General features: G+C 39.9%; 1 protein-coding gene across 1 annotated transcript in view; it reads right to left on the reverse strand.

Moving 5' to 3' along the window:
- Nucleotides 1-2,377: 2,377 nt before the first annotated feature.
- gpr158b (G protein-coupled receptor 158b) overlaps nucleotides 2,378-24,251 on the reverse strand; it is a 33,456-nt gene continuing 11,582 nt past the window's right edge. Inside the window, exons 3-11 of the mRNA XM_026937187.3 lie at nucleotides 20,969-21,071; nucleotides 18,386-18,600; nucleotides 17,715-17,783; nucleotides 11,161-11,270; nucleotides 10,232-10,470; nucleotides 8,804-8,942; nucleotides 6,784-6,889; nucleotides 6,543-6,689; nucleotides 2,378-5,674 (exon numbers count right to left, since the gene is read on the reverse strand). Coding sequence (XP_026792988.3) covers nucleotides 3,929-5,674; nucleotides 6,543-6,689; nucleotides 6,784-6,889; nucleotides 8,804-8,942; nucleotides 10,232-10,470; nucleotides 11,161-11,270; nucleotides 17,715-17,783; nucleotides 18,386-18,600; nucleotides 20,969-21,071 — 2,874 coding nt within the window. The 3' untranslated portion in view covers nucleotides 2,378-3,928. The remainder of the gene's footprint in view (nucleotides 5,675-6,542; nucleotides 6,690-6,783; nucleotides 6,890-8,803; nucleotides 8,943-10,231; nucleotides 10,471-11,160; nucleotides 11,271-17,714; nucleotides 17,784-18,385; nucleotides 18,601-20,968; nucleotides 21,072-24,251) is intronic.

Genomic DNA, 24,251 nt, shown 5'->3' on the forward strand with positions numbered 1-24,251 from the left:
CCAGCAACTGAGGAATTTCTAAAGGTCTGTAGAATGATAGCAAGCCTTTGTTACGCCCTGCTGAGGGAGTACTAGTGTCTCGGCTGTGTTCTCGTTGCCTGGTAGGAAAAGTTCTTTTCTTCACTCAGTGGAAATATTCTCGGAGTGTGTCGAGATGTTTGGGGGATGCTGTATGAATAAGGAGCCATGTCATTATGACAGCGAATTCTTGGGAATTAGCTACTACAACTAGCATGGGTGAAAAAATTTGTCAAGAACTAATAAATTTGTTTTAACAAAAATGTGTGTGCCTTTGCTTTGCTTCTAAATGATCTGCTTTTTCTAAATACTGTTTGAAAAAATGCTCTTTGTTGGATCCATGTCGCCATTATCAGGGTTGCTCCATTCCTTTATCAGTTCTAGTTGGATACAGGGTAGTGATGCAAATTCCAGCTCTTTTCTGTGAGTCAAATTATTTGACTCGGCTCACCAATGAGTCGATTCGTCTTCCAAACGGCTCTTTATTTTCCCCATTTTTTTTTTTTCATTTTTTTCTTGTGTTGTTCTTTCCCGTAACTATGGCTGAAATTGTTTAATGAAATCTTAGTGTACCTTCTACTTAACAAAAATGACTTTGAATTGCATTTTTAAAAAAAGGTATTTAAATAATTGTTAGCACTAATACAAACTATACACATGCTTGCATTGTTATTGTGCTGTTGTGTATGTTTGTGTGTGCTTCAGTATGAAGATTTCTTTCCCATTTTCCTGAGAAATAATTGCCTTATATAGTAAATTTGCCAAAGGCAAACACATTTTTCAGTGTTCATGCGAATGATTGGCTGAGATATTAAAATGAGGTCTTCATGGAAGCATATACAGATGCTAGACGACTGGGACAGAGCATCTCCAAAATGGCAGGTCTTGTGGGGTGTTCTGGGTATACCTACCAAAAGTAGTCCAAGGAAGGACAGCCAGTGAACCGGGCGACAGGGTCATTGGTGCCCAGGTCTCATTGATGCGCAAGGGGGGCGAAGACTAGCATATCTGGTCCTATCCTACAGAAGAGCTACTGTAGCACAAATTGCTGAAAAAGTTCATGCTGGCTATGATAGAAAGGTGTCTGAACACACAGTGCATCACAGCTTGCTGCGTAGCCACAGACAGGTCACAGTGTCCATGCTGACCCCTGTCCACCGTTGAAGGTGCCTACAATGTATGTAAGCATCAGAACTGGACCATGGAGCAATGGAAGAAAGTGGCCTGGTCTGATGAATCACATTTTCTTTTACATCATGTGGTTGGATGGGCGCGTGTGGATCGCTTACCTGGGGAAAAGATGGCACCAGGATGCACTATGGGAAGACGGCAAGCTGGCGGAGGCAGTGTGATGCTCTGGGCAATGTTCTGCTGGGAATTCTTGGGTCCTGGCATTCATGTGGATGTTACTTTGTCATGTACCAACTACCTAAACATTGTTGGAGACCAAGTACACCCGTTCATGGCAACGGTATTCCCTAATGTCAGTGGCCTCTTTCAGCAGGATAATGCGTCCTGCCACACTGCAAAAACTGTTCAGGAATGGTTTGAGGAACATGACAAAGAGTTCAAGGTGTTGTCCAAATTCCCCAGATCTCAACCTGATTGTGCATCTGTGGGATGTGCTGGACAAACAAGTCTCATCCATGGAGGCCCCACCACTTACAGGACTTAAAGGATCTGCTGCTGACGTCTTGGTGCCAGATACCACAGCACACCTTCAGAGGTCTTGTGGAGTCCATGCCTCCCTTTTGCCCAAGGACCTACACAATATTAGGTAAGTGGTTTTAATGTTATGGCTGATAAGTGTGTGTGTGTGTGTGTATACATATGTATGTATTTCTGTAGCCCACTAATATATTCGCTTTTAGCAAGTAAAATGTTGCTAAATTAATGTAATATTTCTCATTATGACATTATAATAAAATATATATTAGTTTATTAATTCTATTTCTACATATCTGATTGCCAATAAATGACTGAATTGAAAATTTTTTACTATGGTTTCCTGACTGTGCTTCCACCATGTACATCTCTGGGTGGCCACATGGGCGCGGTGTTGTACAATTCTATTAAATTCATCAATCGTGAACATCAACTGGACATAGAGATAGGCAATATGACGATATAATTTCGATATCTTGATAAGTTATGTTACAATATGCTTTTTTGAAGTGTTGTAGATGTTGTAGATGTATTGTGGTACATTTATTATTATTATTATTTATTTTTTTTAAATACAAATTTAATTATAAACTGCCTGGAAGCAGCTGCTGATGTTGAAATATATTTAATCTTTAAAGTTATGAAGAATGGCAGATGAGCCAATAAATGTATTATTCCTAGAAGAGAAGAAAAGTAACAGCTGGGAAATTATCTCTGGTAATTGAAGGTAACAGACTCATGAGGCACATGATTAAAATCCAGACATGAAATGTTTATTGCAGGCTGGAGGTATTTTCTGTACATGCCATCACAGACAAGCACGATATAAACATACAATAGAAACGTCACAGGCTGGATGTACCAGCTTGCTCAGGGAAGCGTCTTTTCATCGAGGGTGTTTCATAAGAACCCAACGAGAAATCAGGGACTCTGTTTATTCACGGTCATGCAGAACCACTGGAACACTGTTTCATAGGATACAGAGATAAATATCCACTTGAGTGACGATGTGTTATTACAGCAGAGAATACTGATGCAAAATCACAACACTACAGTATTCAAGTGGGAGTAAAGGGAAAACGATATCAACACTAATGCAACCAAGCCACTCATCCATGCAATCCCCCCCACCAAAAAAAAACATGTTGTGCTCTCCTGTTGAAGAAATATACGACTTTCCTGTGTGTTCTGAGTGTGCTAGAAATTTATATTTAATTGTGGGAAGATGCATGTTTAGCAGATGCTGAATATGTTAAATTTTCTTTGGTTAAAAATGGCTATATATTTACTAGATTAACTAGATCAAAACATTGTGCACTGAATTGGTAAGATATTTGCCTTTCATCATTCCTTTTCCTTGTTATGCAATTTCATTTTAAATCAAGCCGAATTTATTATCCATTCAAAAACAGCTCTTTAGACCATCCTAATGTCAGAGTTATGGGTTGTTCAGTGTTTAAAAGACACTGTGTGATACTTCAGGATGACATTTGTGCTCTTGTTTCACTTGCTTTTGAAATTTTTAGCAGTTCTCTAGATGCTTTCACATGTAGACTGCTTGTTGAGAGCGAAATTTGATACTTTTGTTTCGCTTGCTATTTCGTTTCACATCCAACAAATGCTGGCTGAGATGCATGTAGTGCTAAAAAAAAATCCTCATATGGCTAGGGAAGAATGTAAACAAACCTTTAGAAATCACAAAAATTACCCAAGCATGGAGAACAGGGAATTAGACTAAAAAACACTTTGTGTATCACGGCCAGTGTTTATTTTCTCTTTTTATTTATTTGGGTTGATTCAGAGACTAATTGCTTTCTTACTAGAATACACTTGGAAGCAATACTGAGACCACTTTGCTATGACACTCTCAGACCCGAGCGTGATTGCCTGACTGTTTTCTCACTGATGATGAGAACATACCAGTGTTCCATTCAAACCAGCTAAACACTACATATGTGAAAGCACTTTTTTAAAGTGGGTTCAAAGCCATTATATTGCAACAGGGTAGAAGGATGTTCCAACACTTTCTCAGGTCATTTATACTGGTCAAACTGGTTCATGTAAACAAAATGGCAGTAGGTTAGTGGGAGTTAATCTTCAGGATTGAGGCAAATTTTTAGTGTGAGATGGGCTTTTGAAAACTGTAATGAGACAAGTGAACATAAGGCAGTTCTCACGTCACCTTCCGTCATCTCAGGAATCCAATCTAGAGAGCATAATATTCACTGATAAGTGTGTAATTGTGTCATGCATGGTTCCCTAATGTCTTATCATCGAAATCCCATGGGCAAACCTCAGCCATGTTGAATTTACTAGCAGCTGGTGCAGTTGATTGAGATGTTTTGTGGAGGTCCCCATCCTTTGTGGTGACACTTGGCATAGACTCTGTTTCCCAAGGGCATACTGCAGCATGTTTACAATCAGTGATTCCAACCTCTTTTGTCGAGCTTCTCCTTCTACCAGATGCTGTCATGGTAACCTGGCCACTCTCTGATGTCTGGCTGACACGGCGTTTCTCAGAAGGTTTACTGGAAGAGCTTCGTCTCTCCCTGCTTTTGGATCTTTGGCTATTGTCCTCTTTATCCTTCCCCTTCCCTTTTGATGAGCAAGAACCTTTTCTTTTTGAGTTAGAGTCCCTTCTCTTTGAATGATGTGTGGGGCTTGAGGTCTTGTCCTGGTTAGGAGATGGTGGTTGGTCATAGTCCCATGGACAAATGTCCACCATAAGGGCTGGAGGCTGCAGAAGGCTTCCAGTGGATTTGGAGATGTCTGAGAGGATGATCTTGGGCTTTCCATCTGTCGGAGTGACACTTTTCTTGCGGCTAGTCCTGTCAAGGGTCTCAGCTCCTTTGGAAGATGGATCCTCAAATTCCCAAGGGCAGACCTCTGCTTTGTAGGCATTCAGGTTAAGTGGTGTTTTGGGTTTCCTCCCATCATTCTTGTCACTCCCTTCCTCTCTGTTACCACCCTTATCTTTGGAACGGTGGCGGATTGATGGAGATGGAACCACCATCCTTTGTTTGTGTTGAGACTTTCCACTTTTAGAGCTGCTCTCATGAATCATGTTAGTCTCACTCGGGGCAATGGAAACATGCTTTTGAGCTTTCCCCTCTGACAGAATGGGCAAATCTTCCATTTCCCAGGGGCAAACCTCTGAAAGGTCATAAAGGTCCTTGCTTCTCCCTGGTTCAGAGCAAATTGAAGGCTGACTTCCGCTCACTTGTTGCTTCATGATGCCCATTTTGCTTGGGGTCTTGGTGTACTCGACAGATTGGCTGATGATCATCTTTGGGAAGCATTCAGGAGACTCGTCAACTTCTGAAAGCATCCTGGTGTCTCTGGCCTTGAGCCCTTTCTTACTTGCGTCCTCAACACTATGGGTCTTCCCTGCAAGCCCCAGGGTTCTCTCTCTGGCACTGGCTATGACACTCAGAGACTTCTGTATCATCGAGGACCGGAGATGCATAGGCTTCTTGTCTGCTGCAAGATTGTGTGCGCTGATGGACTTGCACACAAGTGGCACCGACTCTGCAGATTCTGCAGGTTCGACCTTTGGTACCTCTGGATTTTTCTTTGCAGACCTTCTCCCCATTAAGCTTTCCAGCAGAGACAACTCAGTTGTAGAGTTGTCCATTTTATCAGCCGGAACACCATTTGTGTTCCCCGCCTGGTCATGTGTATGGTCATAGCTATGGGACCTTTTCAAGGAGAATACCTTACTCTTTAGAGAGTCCTCTCTGGATTTTCCACCATGGGAAGATTCAAATGGGTTTCTACGTAGGGTACTGCGATTGCTGCCATGTTCACTTCCGTCCCTGTCTTCTCGACTGTACTGACGGCTCACTGTCTCGGGTATTTCTGTGATGCGCCGCATAAGTGAACGTCCAATGCCTTTTTTGGAGTTGCGTTTTTTCTGGAGATGAGGGTTATTCGCCATCATCTTCTTTCGCTTATAGATCTCTAGCTGGCCATAGAGCTTCTTTAGCTCCTCCTAGGCAGAAAAAACCCAGGCAATTAATAACCAAATGCAAAGTAATAGTATATCTGGTTTTAGCCCTGGTTCAACACTGGTTATGTTTGAGTGCAAAGATTTGCATCAAACTGAATACTCATTCCAAATCTGAAAAAAACTGTTTAGTTGTACCCTAAACACAGCACCAAGTTAATCCAAACCAAATTCATGCACACTCGTTGAGTAGACTTAGGACAATTGTCAATCACCGATAGATACAAACTATCATGACAGTTATCAAATCGGACAATTTAAATATCTGTTGGTGTCTGCAGCTTTGAGATTGACCAAAAGATTTAGGGGCACGATAAGATCATGACACAGTGCACACATTTTCACAAGCCTAGCATGGAGTCTTGTCAGTTGGCTGAGTTTCCAATTGCCTTGTTTACAACAGGTAAGTGCCTCGGCTAGAAGAAGAATTCAGATCCAGCACTTGCTTTAAAATATTAGTTGCACCCCACTCAAACCACCAGCTGTACAACCCTTTAATAATCTGAAACATTCACTTTGTTTAATAAGAAATACACTGTCTGATTGCACATTCAGGATGTAAGAAAAGACTCTAATTGTTAAATTAATGAAGTTTAAACATTTAGATGCAAATTATTGTTCTGTTTAATGTACTGTTAAATGGATTATCCTCCTTGTTCGATCGTATAAAAAAATTTCATTGGCCCCAATCATCTTACTCCAATTTTATTCCAATTTACTCTAACATTTTCCTATGCTGATTAAACTATTAGTTGGAACTACTTAAGGACCAAACAAGCATAATGATGATGTGGTTTCCTTTAAATACAGCTGTAATAAATTAAATGAATGATAAAGATCGAAGGAAGCTCACTCTTATGTCTTCAGGGTCCAAACTGTGCTCACTCCAGGCAGAATTTATGCTGCTGTTCAAGTAGGAGCCAGATCGGCCCATGTACAGCTCGTCCTCATAGGCCTCAGTGGCGATGTCATCCTGCCTGTGAGTACCAGTGAACACAAACTGCAGCAAAAGAAGAAAGGTTTATTTTAAACATTTCAACATAGAAACTGCAGATATTAGTGGGAAAAAAAAGTGAAATGTGTAAAGGAAACACCTTTGGGATGAGCAGCAATCCCAGAGTCACTGTCACCGTCAAATGTGTATGAACAAAACATAACATCAGCATCCAATCTGGGTGGAGGCCAGAAGCCAGGGTGAACCTGTAGAGAAGACTAGTTGATTAGAGAAGTTAGTTGCATGTGTCGAATCCTGACTATGCCACAGCAATCCATGGTGGGGAGACAGAAAAACTGGCCATGATCTCTCAGGGAGGCATGGCATTCTCTCTCTCTCTGCCCCTGGCTGGCTTTGTGAGTCTCAGAGAAAGCATGTGATAGCCTTCACCCTCCCCATTTGGTAGATGTCATTTGATAGGCTTGTGTATGGAATTGGTCGAGTCTAAATTAGGTAGAAAATCCAAAGAGTCCTTATTGCACTGATATTCACAATGTTTGCAAGGAGCAACACGCAACACACACCACTCTTCAGTGCCATCTTCCTCCAATTCTGGACCAGGGGAGTATCAATATTGGATTCTACTTGGACATGGATGACTCTAATATTTCTGTCCATGGAGCTTACACTGCCTACCATTAAGTCATTCCCTAATCTGAAGCCACTAATATAATATGGTGTTTATGAACAATTAAATAAAGAAGACCACAAAGAAAGACAAGAAGTACCAGTGAACGATGGCTCTTTACTCAGCAGGGATTGAAATGCTGGCCAAGGTGCCATGGAGGAGGCTGCTTGTCTGCTATGGCCCTGAATAATGAGATTCTGCCTTATTAGTGCATTAGTCATTCACAGGCTGTTTTTGAGTTGAAAGCAGACAAAGCTTATCACTGACTACCAGCAGGGCCTGCAGTCATGCTGCAAAGACTGCCAAGAAACAATTCACACCACGAGAAACAATTGTTCTTGGTCCACGCGTCTTTGAAGAACATGTCTGGGAACTTATTTGTCTGCCTCTAGTAAGGAAAGGCTGCTTATTTCCAATCACATTACACCAGAGAGACTGTAGATGGAGAAGTGTGTCCCCTTTGAGATTGGTTTGAAAGCTTGTCTCTTGACAGCCCGAGCAGAACAGACACTATTTTCTATAAAAACTGGAAGATTCAGATTTACAGCGATACCACAGGTTTATTTTAAGACTTGGCAGATTGATGCACAAGCTGTCTGGAGGAGGCATATTTCAATTCGTTCATCTGTGCTAGCACTTGTGATTTAGCTGATGGAAGTTCCCTTCATCTTCTGCAGATCAAGTTGCGGCAAACTTCTGCTGATGTAGGACTGAAGTGGCGCCTCACGAGCAGTCGCCTACGAACACACTGTTCTCATTTGATTTTGGATATTAAGGCCCTTGTTGCTGTCATTACTCATTTCCGTTGGGAGCTACTCAAGAATCAAAGGCTATTAATAACCTTGTGTATGCAGAAACAATTCTGGACTCATTTGGTAAAAGGAAATAAAACCATCACTTTCTTTTCACTCAGAAGCCGGGTCTTGATTGTGGAATTTTTTTTTCATCACTTGGTAGAAAACAGCTATATCCACCTGTTACCAACATTCAAACCATGCTGAAAAGCAGTTATTGCAGGATGGAGCATTTCAGTTGAAGCTCCTTGATTGTGGTACTTCTTGTCACTAACTGTGACCAGGAACCATTTGAACTAGCTAAGCATTGGTGTGGACTTTGCTAGGTTTAACTAGGAAATAGTAAGCAAGTTCAGTGACAGTGCTAAGCTAGTTATACAGTTAGCTAATGTTCTTTTAAAACCCATTCGAGGTGGGCCAATTTGGTGGCTTATTTTGGAATATAAAAGTTAATTTTTAACAAATGACCTGCTGGTTAACTTTATAGCATTTTTGTTAGTTGATTACTCATTTCTTATGCACGTAGTTAGACCATTGTTATAGCCTAGTGATGAGCAGAAATATTATTAAATTTTACTGTATTTATCCCAAACATATCCCAAGCTCACGGTAAGATGTTTTGATGATTTTCTTTCCTTAATTGTGTTAAGGATCATTTCACTGCGTGAACTGCTAACATGCTGGACACACGAACCCACCTAATGATGTGAAATATGGCTGAGATGAGGAGTTCGTTATAGATGGCGACTGCCATGTAGCGTGGCTCGTGAAATGCGGAGGGTACGGTGCGAACGGCATAGCACAGGTAGACCCCCCACAGCAGGAAGAGAAGCTCAGCTATAGAGAGGCAGAGGAGAAACACAATACAGAACACCATCACTTATCATTCACTACATGAGGGACTTGAATTTTTGCCTGCTGTCACTGCTCTGAAAAAGGGGCCAAAAGGAATGTGTTTTTGCATATGCATGATGAATTCATGAAGAAAAATGTGAAATAATTAAACTATTGCACCTTTAAAGTCTATAGCCAGTGGAAATGAAAAGGCAGGAGGCTTTTTTTATTCCATGACCATAAGTCTCCCATATCAGTTAAATACTCTGTCCTTTTTCCTCTCCCAGCTCTAGCACTGGACCTATTTGAGAGAACCGCATGTTGCCACTGATTTGCAGCTGTGCTTCCATCAGGAGATACACCACTTTATCTCCTGACATTCTACATCTTACACACCTCGCTGACTCTCTTCCTTCCCCAGAAGGATTAGATTATAAATCCCACGCATTTGCTGTCAGCACTGACTCCATAAGCCCTTAGAGTTTGGAGTTTTCTTTTGGTGTTTTCTCTTTTCTCTTTCACAAAGATAGAACACGGTTTGCAGGCCTGAATCGAACTAAACAGCATTTGTGTTGAAAGTGCACCTGAAATCAAAATCTGGTGTTATACAGCCTTTTGTACCTGTCCCTTAACCTCTATTTACAGTAGCAGTGACAAGTCGCTTGTATCACTTGTAGTTATAGTGAGTACTATTGTTGCCGCTTGTGGGCATGGCCTGATGTGTTTTTATTTTTTTAAATGTTAATAACCTACAGCCCACGATTTACTTTTGATTAAAATGTATTTCAAATGTATTCTAAAACAAAAATTAAATAACACACTAATTGTGTCTGGGTTGTTTGATTTCCATTCTTTGTGTTAGCTTTGTTAGCAGATTAGACATGCATGCTAACCGTATTAGCTAAGTAGACTCACCAGAAGCACCACTGATCTCTGCTACTACCTTCCAAGCTTTATTTTTCTTCCTGATGTCTCTATACACATTTAATGAGATGCCTTGTTGAAAGGATAAGATGAAATCACAATTATAAGTATTTTTTCCATATTTGTGCGTTAGAGAGTAAATGGGAACTAACTGCAGGTACAAACTAAAATTGTAAATTAAGCAATCCAGCGCTGAATTACAGCAACACTAACAGGACAAATGCTAAATGAGATCACACCAGTAGGGGGTGCTAAATAAAAATGTCTTGTACAACCTATCAGTGAGTTAAGAACTTCTAGTTCTAGCCCAGAAAATATTTCAAAGAAGCATATTTAAGTTTAAATAAAGAGTATGGAGAAGAACCTACCAACAGCCATCATGTAGTCCCAGCGGTCAAGCTTGCACATGCTGAACTGCAGACCCTCTAGCGTCACACCTTCCTCAATGAGTCCATGATGAGTATCACGACTCTGGCACACAGCTGAGGTCCAGGCCACCAGGAACCAGAGCACTACAAGCAATATGGCACCAAGCAAACGGAGAACACGGCAGCTGGTCATGTAAGGGATCCGCTGGGCCGTACGTGACAGGAACACCTTCAACACCCTGGACAGGAGGAAAACGGTGGACTATGGTGACCAAATGGTTTCCTGACTTGGAACAACTTGGAGTTTCCAAATAAAAGTCACAATTAAAAGAACAGCTGACACTCTCAAGTGGTGCAACAGAAAATTATAGCTCGCGAGTACGTGAATTAAGCAAAAGGATCATGCTAGTGTGTATCTATATGCTAATAAAGATAGAACTGCGCTAGGAAAACAAAACACCATGTTCTAGTAAAGCAAAAGATTGTAGGCTAAAGTAAAGCATGTAAAGTGTAAAAAGTAAAGTGTGTATTTTGTATGCTAACAAATTAAGATTGTTAGCTAATATAGTGAAAGGATCATTGTGTAATGATATGCTAGTAAAACTAAACACTAGGAAAATGTGTTATTCTAGTAAACAGAGTGGCACAAATTGCGAAGTGAACAAAATTTGGGGGGAGGGGGGTGGATGGGGAAAAATCCATTAAAAAAGTCGAGAACAGCTAAAGATGGAAGAAAGGTATTCTACGTCTTGTGATTACCATACATGCTCATTATTTACCCCATTTTTTTGGCCTTGTGCACCTGTATATCGCCTCACAAATATCACAGCAGTGAAGCCCACCTTGCCACCAGGAGTGCAGACCACACTGCAAACATGAAGAGTGACTGTGGAACTATAAATATTGGGAGAACTTTGAACATTACGTACCGGAAGAGTTTGAGGATCACCGTTCCGTACACCGTAGCGAAGCCCAGAAGGCGAACCCATCTCAGGAGAATGCAGTGCAGAACGTTCGGTTGAAAGTAAAGTACCATCACCTAAGGAAAAAAATGACAAACATAATACATAATGTTCACCATTCTGCTCCTGCTGTTTGCCAGAACAATGAGAAATTCACACCCAACGTGCTGATTTGCTTTTGTGTCCATGTAGGCGTCTCCTTATATGGTGATTATTAAAAAAATATTACACGCTTTCCAAACGAGTGATTCACTCCCACATCAACAACCGGCTAAAGCTGCTTTCCAAAACGCCTTTCCTTCCAATTTACCCAGAAGGCATTTTGGCTGGTGCAACTTTCTTTTCAAACCAGCCGAAAGTGTAAGATGAAGCTGCTTATAAAGGAAAAATGATATTTGCACCAGTAAAGTTAATGCAAAATACTGCATGCTAGTACAGTCAGTATGCTAATAAAGCAAAAAACTGTGCTAGTAAAACAAAACACCATATCATAATGAAGCGAAAGATTGTATGCTAGGTAAGCTAATGTAACGATGCTAGTACAGTTAAAGTCTGTATTCTGTATGTCACTAAATAAAGACTGTTGGCTAATAGAGCAAAAAGATCATGCTAGTAAGGCTTAAGTCTGTATGCTAATAAAGCAAAAAATGAGCTAGTACATCAAATCATATAGTAAAGGAAAATGCTTTTTAATGCTAGTACAGGTAAAGAGATCATTTTGTGTGGTAATAAATTAAGACTGTTGGCTAAAAGAGCAAAAGGATCATACTAGTTAAGGTTAAGTTTGTGTGCTAATAAAGCAAAAAACTGCATCATATCCTAGTAAAGAAAAATACTGTATGCTAGTAAAGCTAAAGTAAACAGTGCTAGTACAGTTAAAGTGTGCATTTTACATTTTAATAAATAAAGAAGAGCGGCTACTACAGCAATAGGATTGTACTAGTTAAGCGTACATCGATACGCTAATAAAGGCAAAAAAAAACCTGTGCTAGTCAGACAAAACACCATATTGTATTAAAGCTAATGATTGTAAGCTAAACACAGTACAGGTGAAGTCTGTATTCTATATAAGTCTGTAAGTCTGTATAAAACAAATGTTGGCTAATATAGCAAAAGAATCTCATTAGTTAAGGTTACATCTGTATGCAAATAAAGCAAAAATTGCACTAGTAAAAGAAATCACCACACTGGAATTAAACAAAAGATTGTATGCTAGTAAAGCTAATGTAAAACGCTGCATGCTAGTACAGTTAGCGTGTATTTTGTATGATAGTAAATCAAGAATGTTGGCTAATAGAGCAAAAAGAATGTGCTAGTTAAGCTCATGTGTGTATGCTAATACAACAAAACAAACTGAGGTTTTCAAACAAAAACGTTGTATCCTAGTAAACAGAATGATTGTATGCTAGTAATATCCTCTGCTCATTTTGTAGAAGGTAAAACATGGCGTAACCTTTCCAGACGTGTGTACGCTCAGTCCGTAAAAATGACTGACATGATGGAGTGACACAGGACTTGGTAACCATTCCTAATATAATATGAAATAACATTTTGTGTGTTGCATCCAGTATTTTTTTTTTTTTTAACTTTAACTTTTTGTTAACTTAAGGACAAACTTCTGTAACAAAATGACGCTGGTTACAGACACACCTGTGTTGCAGAAACATCTGTCTAATCCACGTCCCGCTGTCTGAATGTGCACCCAGCAGGACGCTGCGTTTAGAGTAATCACACTGTGACTTCTGACAAAAACAAAAAGGCAATTATCTGAGAAAACGCTGTGGCTTTTCTATTCTCATTACGCTCAGAGTCGCAAATGATAATGATGAGAGAAACTCATTCCATTCTAATCATAACTACTCAGTGTAACGCAAACCCCTACTTTTTATCCTGCATCTTTTTTTTTTTACCTGAATGGCTGATTTCATACAATAATGTACAAAAAAACAGTGTGTTATTCAATCTTATTGTACTAGCAGTGAATGTTCTAATGAAACAAAATATAAACAAAACAGAGTGGGCACCAAGACGTTAGCAGCAGATCCTATAAGTCCTATAAGTTGCGAGGTGGGGCCTCCATGGATTGTACTTGTTTGTCCAGCACATCCCACAGATACTCGATTGGATTGAGTTCTGGGGAATTTGGAGGCCAAGTCAACACCTTGAACACTTTGTCATGTTCCTCAAACCATTCCTGAACAGCTTTTGCAGTGTGTCAGGGCCCATTATCCTGCTGAAAGAGGCCACTGACATTAGGGAATGTCGCTGCCATGAAGGGGTGTACCTGGTCTGCAACAATGTTTAGGTAGGTGGTACGTGTCAAAGTAACATCCACATGAATGTCAGAACCCAAGGATTCCCAGCAGAACATTGCCCAGAGCATCACACTGCCTCCGCCAGCTTGCCGTCTTCCCATAATGCATCCCCGTGCCATCTCTTCCCCAGGTAAGCGACGCACATGCACCTGTCCATCCACATGATGTAAAAGAAAACGTGATTCATCAGACCAGGCCACTTTCTTCTATTGCTCTTTGGTCCAGTTCTGATGCTCATGTGCCCATTGTAGGCACTTTTGGAGAAGGACAGCGGTCAGCATGGGCACTGTGACCGGTCTGTGGCTACACAGCCCCATATGCAGCAAGCTGTGATGCACTGTGTGGTTCTGACACCTCTCTATCATAGCCAGCATTAATTTTCTCAGCAATCTGTGCTACAGTAGCTCTTCTGTGGGATCAGACCAGACGGGCTAGCCTTGGCTCCCCATGCGCATCAGTGAGCCTTGGGCACCCATGACCCTGTCACTGGTTCACCAGTTGTCCTTCCTTGGACCATTTAATAGGTACTAACCACTTCACACAACGAACACCTCGAAAGACCTGCAGTTTTGGAGATGCTCTGACCCAGATGTCTATGCATTAAAATTTGTAAAGACATAATCAATGTTATTCACTTCCCCTGTCAGTGGATTTAATGTTATGGCTGATCGGTGTACATATACCAAAAAAAAAAAAAGAAAAAAAAATTGGAAACAAAAGAGGGTGTAGGTGGGAATTGAACCCCCAACCCCAGAGGTACAATGCAAATATGCTAACTACTAAGCCAACCAAAGCAATAGATGTTAGTTAACAAAAGAATATGTTCTAGTTAAACAAAAAAATATATGTTAGTTAAAAGAATATATATATATATATATATATATATATATATATATATATATATATATATATGCTAGTTAACAAAAGAATATATGCCAGTTATACAAAACAATATGTTGTAGTTAAACAAAATATATGCTAGTTAAACAAAAGAATATATGCTAGTCAACCAAAAGAATGTGTCCTAGTTAACAAAATAATATATGCTAGTTAAAAGAATATATACTAGTCAAACAAAGAATGTATGCTAGTTAAAACAATATACGTTAGTTAAACAAAAATATATATGCTTTTTATAAAATATACACTAGTTATACAAAAGAATATATGCTAGTTAAACAAAAGAATGTGTTCCAGTTAACCGAAACAATATATGCTAGTTAACAAAAGAATATATGCTAGTTAAAAGAATATACACTAGTCAAAGAAAAGAATACATGCCAGTTATACAAAACAATATGTACTAGTTAAACAAAATATATGCTATTTAAGAATATATATGAGTTAAACAAAAGAATATATGCTAGTTAAACAAAGAATATGCTAGATAAAAAAGGATATATACTAGTTACACAAAATACTATATGCTAGTTAAACAAAGCCTAAGGATATCAAAGGATAGTAAAACACTGCTAACTAAACAAGAGTATATGCTAGATAAAATAATATATGCTAGTTAAACAAAAGAATATGTTCTAGTTAAAAAAAACAATATATGCTAGTTAAAAATGGTTATATGCTAGTTAAAAGATACCCTAGTTAAACACGGAATGTGCACTAGTTCCACAAAATACTGTATGCTAGTAAAACAAAAGAATTATATTAGTTAAAAAAGTATAAATGCTAGTTAATCTAAAAGACTGGTGTATATTAGTGTAAGTTTTGCGACAGTTGCTAATTTTACAGCGAATCCTAGTGCATATGCTTTTGCTTTAATCGTTCACCTCTCACTATAAGTTTTGCGACTTGCTGAGGTTGATGCCTTCCGAGAAACTTTGAATTTTGTATTGTCAGATCAGAGGAAAGGAAGTGGCCTTTTCCCCCTCACTAGGTTAATTATTCAGAGGATTTATTTTTAAACACACTGCCTTAGAGCTTGATGGATGGGTTAAAAATGCATGCAGAAAATCCACAGCGGAGTACCGGAGCTTCATGAAAATCTCTCTCTCTCTCTCTCACACACACACACACACACACACACACACACAGCCGAGTGTATTTTAGATTATGTGCATATTCTAGTGTCTCTTAGTCCTGACCTAGAAGCAGAATTACATGGACTGGCCATTTTATTAGGAACACCGGTACATCTGGTCAAGAGCTTGAGTTAATGTTATGTGTTAATGAGCAGTGTTCCTATTAATGTGGCCAGTAAGTGTACTTCAGAGCTCAACATTGCTATGCTAGTCTTTCTGTAAATCGTCATGTTTAGTGCTCTGACACTTTACTAAAGTTTTACTGGGAAAGGAAATGTGAGGAATTTATGAGGAACATATCCTGGATCAAAATGGGCAGGGCTTATGTTAAACTCGATTAGCCAATCGCAAACTAGTTCATATATCACATCACAGCAATAGTATACCTTAAGTATGAAAGCTTGCTAGTACACTTTAGTCCTGGTTTAATGACTTAATGTAACAGTATTTCTACCTTTAGCTATTGAATTAGATTCCTTGTTTTAGTCACACAAACGTTAGCTAGCTTTAATATCTTTATATAGATATTTAAATCTATCAATCTAACGTTCAATAATTAACTATTTACCTGGCTAAAGTTAGCTTAATGATTAATTTGCTGGATTAATATACTGTATATATAATATGTAATTAAAGCTAGTATTTTATGCTAAGAACTACATTAAGCTACACTGGAAAAGGAAACTAGTGGTAATGTTAGTGGTTATTTGCGACCGAAATGAACTTAAATCTCGCCGTTTTTTAAACCCAAAGACACCTGTCACTCAGAAAAATCAGGACGTGAATGTCTAATGCAGGACCGTTCTGTCTTTGTGTGTCTCTGTGTTCGATGGGGACAGATGGAGAGGGTTAAACTTCTCTGCAGAGAGAGAAGAGGAGCAGAAAGCTGTGGTGCATTTTAACAACTGAGAAGAAAAAAATAATGCTGTTACATAACATGCGAGCAAGACGAGGTTTCTGAAAATCTGAAAGTCTACATTTCCAGAATACAAGCACAAACACACAGAGATTATGCTATAGTTTGTATTTTGGAATCAGATGCAGATAATAGATGTTACTAAATGAAGCTGCTGAGCTGACATGGTGGTTATTTTTTAATAACACATGGCCACGAATTAATATATTGCAGCCATTTCTTAATTTTCCAATGCCATAAACTATGTAGATTATGGCCACATATTATTACCTTACCGAAGTCATGGCCATGAATTATTACATTATTATAATATAGTAATTATTCTAATTATTATTGCATTGCCTCGACTTTTGCAATGTAATAATTTTATTTAAAATAAAATAACAAAACGGTGGCCATGAATGAATGTATTGCCAAAAAACGTGGCTGTGAATGATTACATTGCCAAAAACACATGGCTACAAATAATTACATTGCCAAAACACATGGCTCGGTAGACTACATCGCCAAAAAACACATCTACACATCGCCAAATTCATGGCCATGAATGATTACATTCCCAAAAAACATGCCTACGAATGATTACAGTGCCAAAAAAGTGGCCGTGAATGATTACATTGCCAAAAAAGTGGCCGTGAATGACTACATTGCCAAAAAAGCATGGCTAAGAATGATTACATTGCCAAAACATATTGCCATGAATGATTACATTGCCAAAAACATGGCTACGAATGATGACATTGCCAAAAACGTGGCTTTGAAAGATTACGTTGCCAAAGTCTACGAATGATTACAAACATGAGCCATGAGCCCACAATTTAAAATGTTGTGGAACATCAAACTTAATACGTCACCTCCAGCTAATTATTTGGCAGGAATGGACGAAAAAGTCTATTCACTTTGATAATCCACCAAAGGTGACACAAGCTATTGGTATAAACATTACATTGCCACAAATCGTGGCCACGAATGATTACATTTACGAAAGGCCTAACGTTCAATAACGAACTATTTAGCTGGCTAAAGCTGGTTAAAGCGCAATCCTGCGTTATATTGTGTATTAAATGTCGTATTTTATGTTAAGAACGACGTTGACAAAAGCACAAAAGAAACACGGGTGGTGATATAATGATTTATGATTGGTTGCGCTTAATTTGATCAACACATTGTTCTCCTTAAAGTTTCTCCTTAAATGTGAAAACAGCTTGGATTTTCTGAGATATTTGGACTTTGAAAGTAAATGTTTGGACTTACGGGAAGATAGAGGAGCATGGCACCTGACAGGATGGCCTCAAGAAGAATAAAACCAGACGCTTTGATTCTCTGAAATAGAGAGAGAGAGAAAGAGAGAGATGTTTAAAAAGTCAATTGTTCAATAACTAACTCCATAATTGTTTTTTTTTTTTAAATGTAATTTTTTCAGTAACACTTGATTTGAAGGCTGTCTACATAAGGACTTCATGGCACATGCATAACAGGTTTATAGAATAAAGTATGGGATTCTGTGAACAGCTTACAGTATGTCATCTTATTTGCAAGACAGCATGTGATGTTTGGCCAAAAACTAAACACTTGTCATAGGACTTCATAACACACTCATTGTAGTGGCATTATACTTCATAGCAGTGTTATAAATAAAGTATATGTCCATCTCTTTCTCGTTGTATCTGGTTATAAAGCAGAGTAATGTCATTCGTGAGCATGGCAGTGAGGACGTGGTGTCACCATGTATGACATGTTACTCATTACTTCTTTGCTATGTATTCAGTGCTTATGAGTATGTTATGGAGTGTCTTTTACATAAATATAAGTCCATACTACATAATCAGTTCATATACAGTACATAAATGAATGTGCCTATAGGATATGTAGTCCTTATTCAGGTTTTACTTCTTATGGCAATTCATTGCATGTCGTTCCTGTACCTTGCTGCGACGGAAGCGGTACACCACAGTCATGCAGATGAAGTCGAGCAGCACACACAGGCTCTGGAACGAGACAACGGCGAGGCGGAGGATGCTATCCTCCTGCGCCAGACACGGCGTATCATCCCGACAGAACACACAGCCATCCTGACACGGCAGACAGCGAGCCGGCACGTCGGAGGGTTCGGCCCCAACATAATGATCCCGTTCCAATTCTGACACACCACAGACACTCTGAATTAGCATTTGGGTGGAATTTGTGATTAAAGTCTCATGTGTGAATGCTTATGTAGACAATGCACAAGGCAGCGTTATTAACTACTGATTTGTAAGTTGAAAGTATATAAATAGACACCTGGATTCAAGGTCCTTAAAAATGTAATAATACATTTAACAATATAAACATTCATGAACCATTATGTAGACTGACATCAGCTTTTACAAAGGTCTATAGAGTGTTTATAGCCATGTTATGTATCAATAAATGTCCAATGAAGGTCCTTTATAAGCCTTAAGTTTCATAACACATAGTTGCACTTACTCTGTGTTCTCACCAGCAGACACTCTTGCAGTTTGTTGCTTGTGGGTGTGGCCTGTCCATCCCTTTTTGTTTATTTCTGATGAGAAGCTCTAGTAGCTATATATAACTTCTAAAGCTAGCTAGTTAAACGCAACTTAAATCAGGGAGAGTTGTTTGATTTATATGTTAAACGTTGTACTAGCTGCATCATCAGATAGGATTAGCTAAGCTAGCTAACTGTACTAGCTATGTACACTCACCATTGCTTCCGTCCAAGCTTTATTTTTTCCTCGTAATGTCTCTATACATATTTAATGAGAGGTCATATATGACAATATGAAAAAAAATGTTTATACGGTTTTCTTCCAACTAATTGCAGGTAGGAACTACAGTCGTGGGATTGATCTGAGAAATCATCTGAGCTGTTTAATCATTTGGATTCCTCACTTCTTTACAGCATCATACCTAATTTGCATAGAACTGAGAAGCTGAAATTGTGGCGCAGGGTCAAGCACATACATAAAAAATGAACCTGTCGCTTGCGAGTGCGAACGCAGGGTTAGACTTGATATTGTGTAAATCAAATAGCACTGTAAGCCATATAAACACCATCATCAGTCCAATGTGGACGTATCCCAAATCACACACCATATTCCCTATTCACTACTTTTACACCTTTGGTTTGAATTATAGACTGATGAAGCTGTAAATCCGCTTTTATGTCGATCTCTTGGCATTTTTACCACGCTGTTATCACTTCATTAATAAACAGTACAGACTCGTGTCATTAGTGACTCATCACCTATTTTTAGGGGTGTGTGTGAGAGAGAGTGAGAGGATGAGAAAAGTGAGCAGGATGTTGCCCATAGCAACTAGGATTCACCATGTGGCAGTATTTGTGTGGTTTTTCTACTTTGTGCAAGAAGCAGATAAAAAAAAATACATCTTTTTGTCCATCTCAAAAGAATAGAAAAGCACACACACATTAAACAGCTCTTTGTGTTACATGTTCATGTGGAAATAGTTGTTTAGACATTATATTGCAATATTCAACTTACATTATTGTTATCATCACGAACTCACTCTGAGAAGATGAAATGATGTAATTACAGACTGCCGAAACCGAGACAAAATCAGAAAACGAGTCATCACATGCATCTGTGAATAAACATGTGTTCGACCTGCCTCAGGTAAGTGATTTTGTACACTACATAAAGTATAATGAACAGCTTCACTGAGGCGTGTCCCAAATTACACCCTGTTCACTACACAGGAAACCTAAACACCATCACAAACTCATCATCAGCCACCAAACCACATGCTCTATTCCCTATGAGTACAGAAATCAGTATTCAGATGTAATTACAGCTTTAAGCGCTGTTAAGACATTATGCAAGAGTTACGAACACTGGGCTGAGTTTGTCTAAAATGGAGGCATGTTTCAGTTTCGCGCAATTCTGACCTTGAACGTAAGCGAAGGTTACGTAAGTTTTCTTGCGTGATAACAGGTAGAGTGAGCAGCAGTTTGATGTAACCACCAGCGTTCACACTATGGAATGTTATTCTAGACCAATATTAAACACATAAATATGACACTATTCATTAATTAATCATTTCTTCCCCAGATGAGCGCTTGGTCAGCTTATCCTTCAAACCGTGGGCATGCTTTCTTTACAAGACAGCGGACTGAATTAACAAAAACACTGGAATTATTTATTAATTTGGCAAATTAAGATTGACCTCGATTTAGTATCTCGTGGCTCCATTAATGTGTTCACGAGTAACTATCGGAGCTCGATTAAAAAAATAATAATAATAATATTCTGTGCTGGATCAAATGCTATTCTATGCGCTGGTGAATAATGACTGTGGAAGCCATTTTGTTAAATTAAACCATTGACTAAACTTGACTCCTGTTAAATTTATTTCAACACTCGACATATTCTCATTAATGTAGGAGTCTTTTTATTTTTCAGTATACATATATATATATATATATATATATATATGCGTAATAGCGTGCTCTGTAGTGAACAGAGTGTGGATTAGGACACGACACTCACTGGAGAAGCCGTTGAGTGCCACTCGGCTGTGTTGGTAAAACCCCCTCCTGCACTGGCACTTGTACTTGTCCAACACGAAGCCGTGGCCTGGAATCGGTTTACACTGAGGAGAGAGAGGAAACATTGTGAGCAGACATTCTGAGAACAATAAGCTCTAATCAAGAATCATAAAGTACCTCATATAATGTTTTTCTGGAAATGACTAATTAAGGAATAAAATATAGTGTATGTCATGCTGTTACAGTAAAATAATGAGTGACATGGTCGTGTGCTGGTTACCATTACCACACTGATGTTGATTATTTTACTATAGCAGCATGTCCCCAAGTGTTTATTCCTCTTACATCACAGCAAGTTGCCCATGATTGCAATTTTTATTAATTAATATATGACACATCATGGGTCCCTGGAGGACCCTAGTGGTTAGGCCTTGGTGCTGTCACCATGGCGGCCTGGGTTCGATTCCCGGCCAGAGGATGCCCTGCGTCAGGATGGGCATCCGACATAAAAACTGTGCCAAATCAAATATGCGGACCACTGAGCTGCTGTGGCGATCCCTAACGGGAGCAGCCAGAAGAAGAGGAACAATATATGAGACATCATTCTTTTAACTGTTTATAGCTTCATGATTTAATGTTGTGGAACGTCTGTGAAATAAGTTCTCATTTACAACAGCCATGAGAGCTGTGAATGGCTGAGCTAACCATAGCCTCCACCTCCATAGTAAGCCCCCAGAACCATGCCTCGTTCACCATGCCCCCAAGTACTATGACCTGAGTGAGGTTTTCAGCAAAGACGAGGCCAGAGGGCTACCCCCACATCGTCCCTATGATTGCACCATCGAGCTGCTAGCTGGAACCACACCCCTCACAGCTGGGTCTATCCCCTGTCTGTGGCTGAGCAGCAGGTGATGGAGAAGTACATTCAGGAGGTGCTCCAGTAAGGGTACATCAGGCCATCCATACCCCCCTTTCAGCTGGGTCCTTCTTCATGGAGAAAAAAGGGGGTGGTCTCAGGCCCTGTATTGACTGTCGGGAGCTTGACCAGTGCACAGTCAAGTACCGGCATCCTCTGCCCTTAGTCCCTGCCGCCCTGGTACAACTTCAGTCCAGCCAGTTCTTCACCAAGCTTGACCTCCAGAGTGCTTTTAACCTGCTGTGCATTCATAAGGGGAACAAATGGAAAGCAGCCTTGAGCACCACCTCTGACCACTATGAGTATTGCGTGATGCAGTATAGTCATGTCTGCCAAGTCCTTCAGCACCTCCTGCAGCACCAGCTGTACGTGAAGGGGGAGCTATTGACTGAGTTGGGCCATCTCTCATACACCCAGGCAGCAGATTCCTCCATCATGCCCTCCAAATAAGCACAATGTCCCTACCCACCTGAAAACCAGACTCATTACCTGGACCCAAACCTCCATTGCAACTGGCCACCCAGGAACCCAGCACACCTACCTATATGCTGTGGAACAAAGATTGGTGAACGAGTTTGTTTGCAGACGTGCACTGTGCCGTATTCTTCCTGTACTGCCTGCACCCAAGCCAAAGCTGCACCCAAACCCTGCCTGCCGGGTAAGCTCCTACCACTGCCCACACCCCAACGGCCCTGGTCACACCTGGCGATCGATTTCCTCACTGCTCTGCTGGAGTCCCGAGGTAACACCACCATCTTAGTAGTAATTGACTACTTTTCCCTGTGCCTTATCCCACTCCCTAGCCTCACCTCCACTTTTGCTACAGCCGAGCTCCTTTTTAGCCATGTGTTCCGATACTTTGGGATCCACTTTGTGACATTGTGAGTGACCGGGGTCCACAGTTCACCTCCCGTGTGTGGGTTAGCTTCATGGAGAAACTGGACGCGACCGTTAGCCTAACCTCAGGGTACCACCCACAAGCCATATAAACACCATCAAAAGTCCAATATCTGTCAGGTCAACCCAGACAACAAACTTCAGTTCCCAACAAGCACCATGGCCTACAAACATGGCTGCCCCAGACTCCACTTCCCAGAACACACACACACACAAACTACTAAGGGACTTTCATTCATAAACTAGTTGCGAAGTATACGCTCAGCTTACCTGTGTTTCTTATGCTACCAAGCCTGTTTTCTCGCCACAGCTGTTCTGCTTTGACCTTGATCTTGTTCCTCGTTTTTCTGAGTTTTGCCTAGCCTAGTGTATCCTGTTTGCCGGTCGCCTGACTTAAGCCTTTTTTTGACTTTGCCTTTGCCTAGTGTTTTGGATTGTTTGCACGGACTTTCATCAAAGCTGTTCTTCCTGCACTTGTATCTGTCTAAGTCACCATTACGTGACAAGAACGAGCGTGTTAATATAAACCTGCGATTTGATTAGAAAATTAATCAACATCTCCTGAGCAATCAGAATCCAGAATTCGACAGCCATTCATACAACCAAATGGAAGTAACTACAGTAAAAAGAAAAGGAGAGTGTGTTGGATAATTTTCCCTCAGTTTAAAAAAATGTATCTTTATTTTCTGAGTTTTTTTTTTTTAATTACAGTTTTGTGTAAAAAAAAAAATGTGCATGCTGATTTAGTAACAGGGTCTGCAGAGGATTGTGTGTTTCACATAAGCAAAAAAAATCTCTTTTTATATCTCTGCTGTGTTAATTATGAGCATCTTGTGGATTTCAGTAAAGTACAACACTAATCAACAGCAAAATTTATTGGTTTTCGGGATGAACTTTAACCACAGAGCTCCAGAAGGAAAGTGGAAATAATAACTAGCAGCTCACGCTAAAAGTGTCGAGGCTGGAGGGATTGTAAATTGTAGGTCTCTTTTACTTTAAATAGCAGCTCTTCATCACTCACACACACACACACACACACACACACACACACGCCTGTCTTCCCACCCAGTGAGAGCCCCCAGCACATGAAGCCCACTCGAGCAGATTTTAATTAACACAGGGCCAAGGCTCTGATTAGGGCTGGATGATAATTTGCACGCTGACACTCCTCCCTGTAGTGATGTAGGATGTTTGATCACTGCCTCCGAACTGCTTTTATTAGCCTCCATTTACCATCACTGCACATGTATTTATTAAATATGATCATCACAGAGTGGTGTGGGATCACCTTAGACAAGCCTTTCTTTGGCCGTGTGATAATCGCTGACTAGCTTCTCAGCTTTACTGTAAAACTGCACACAATTTCAAGCACCCGCGATAATGAATCACTGTCCTTGTGTATTGTGAATGTGTACAAGCTGAATGGTTAATGATTCCCGTCCACGTAACACAAGAGATAAAGTAATAAACA

Source organism: Pangasianodon hypophthalmus, chromosome 4 (genome assembly GCF_027358585.1).
Source record: "Pangasianodon hypophthalmus isolate fPanHyp1 chromosome 4, fPanHyp1.pri, whole genome shotgun sequence".
NCBI lineage: Eukaryota > Metazoa > Chordata > Actinopteri > Siluriformes > Pangasiidae > Pangasianodon > Pangasianodon hypophthalmus.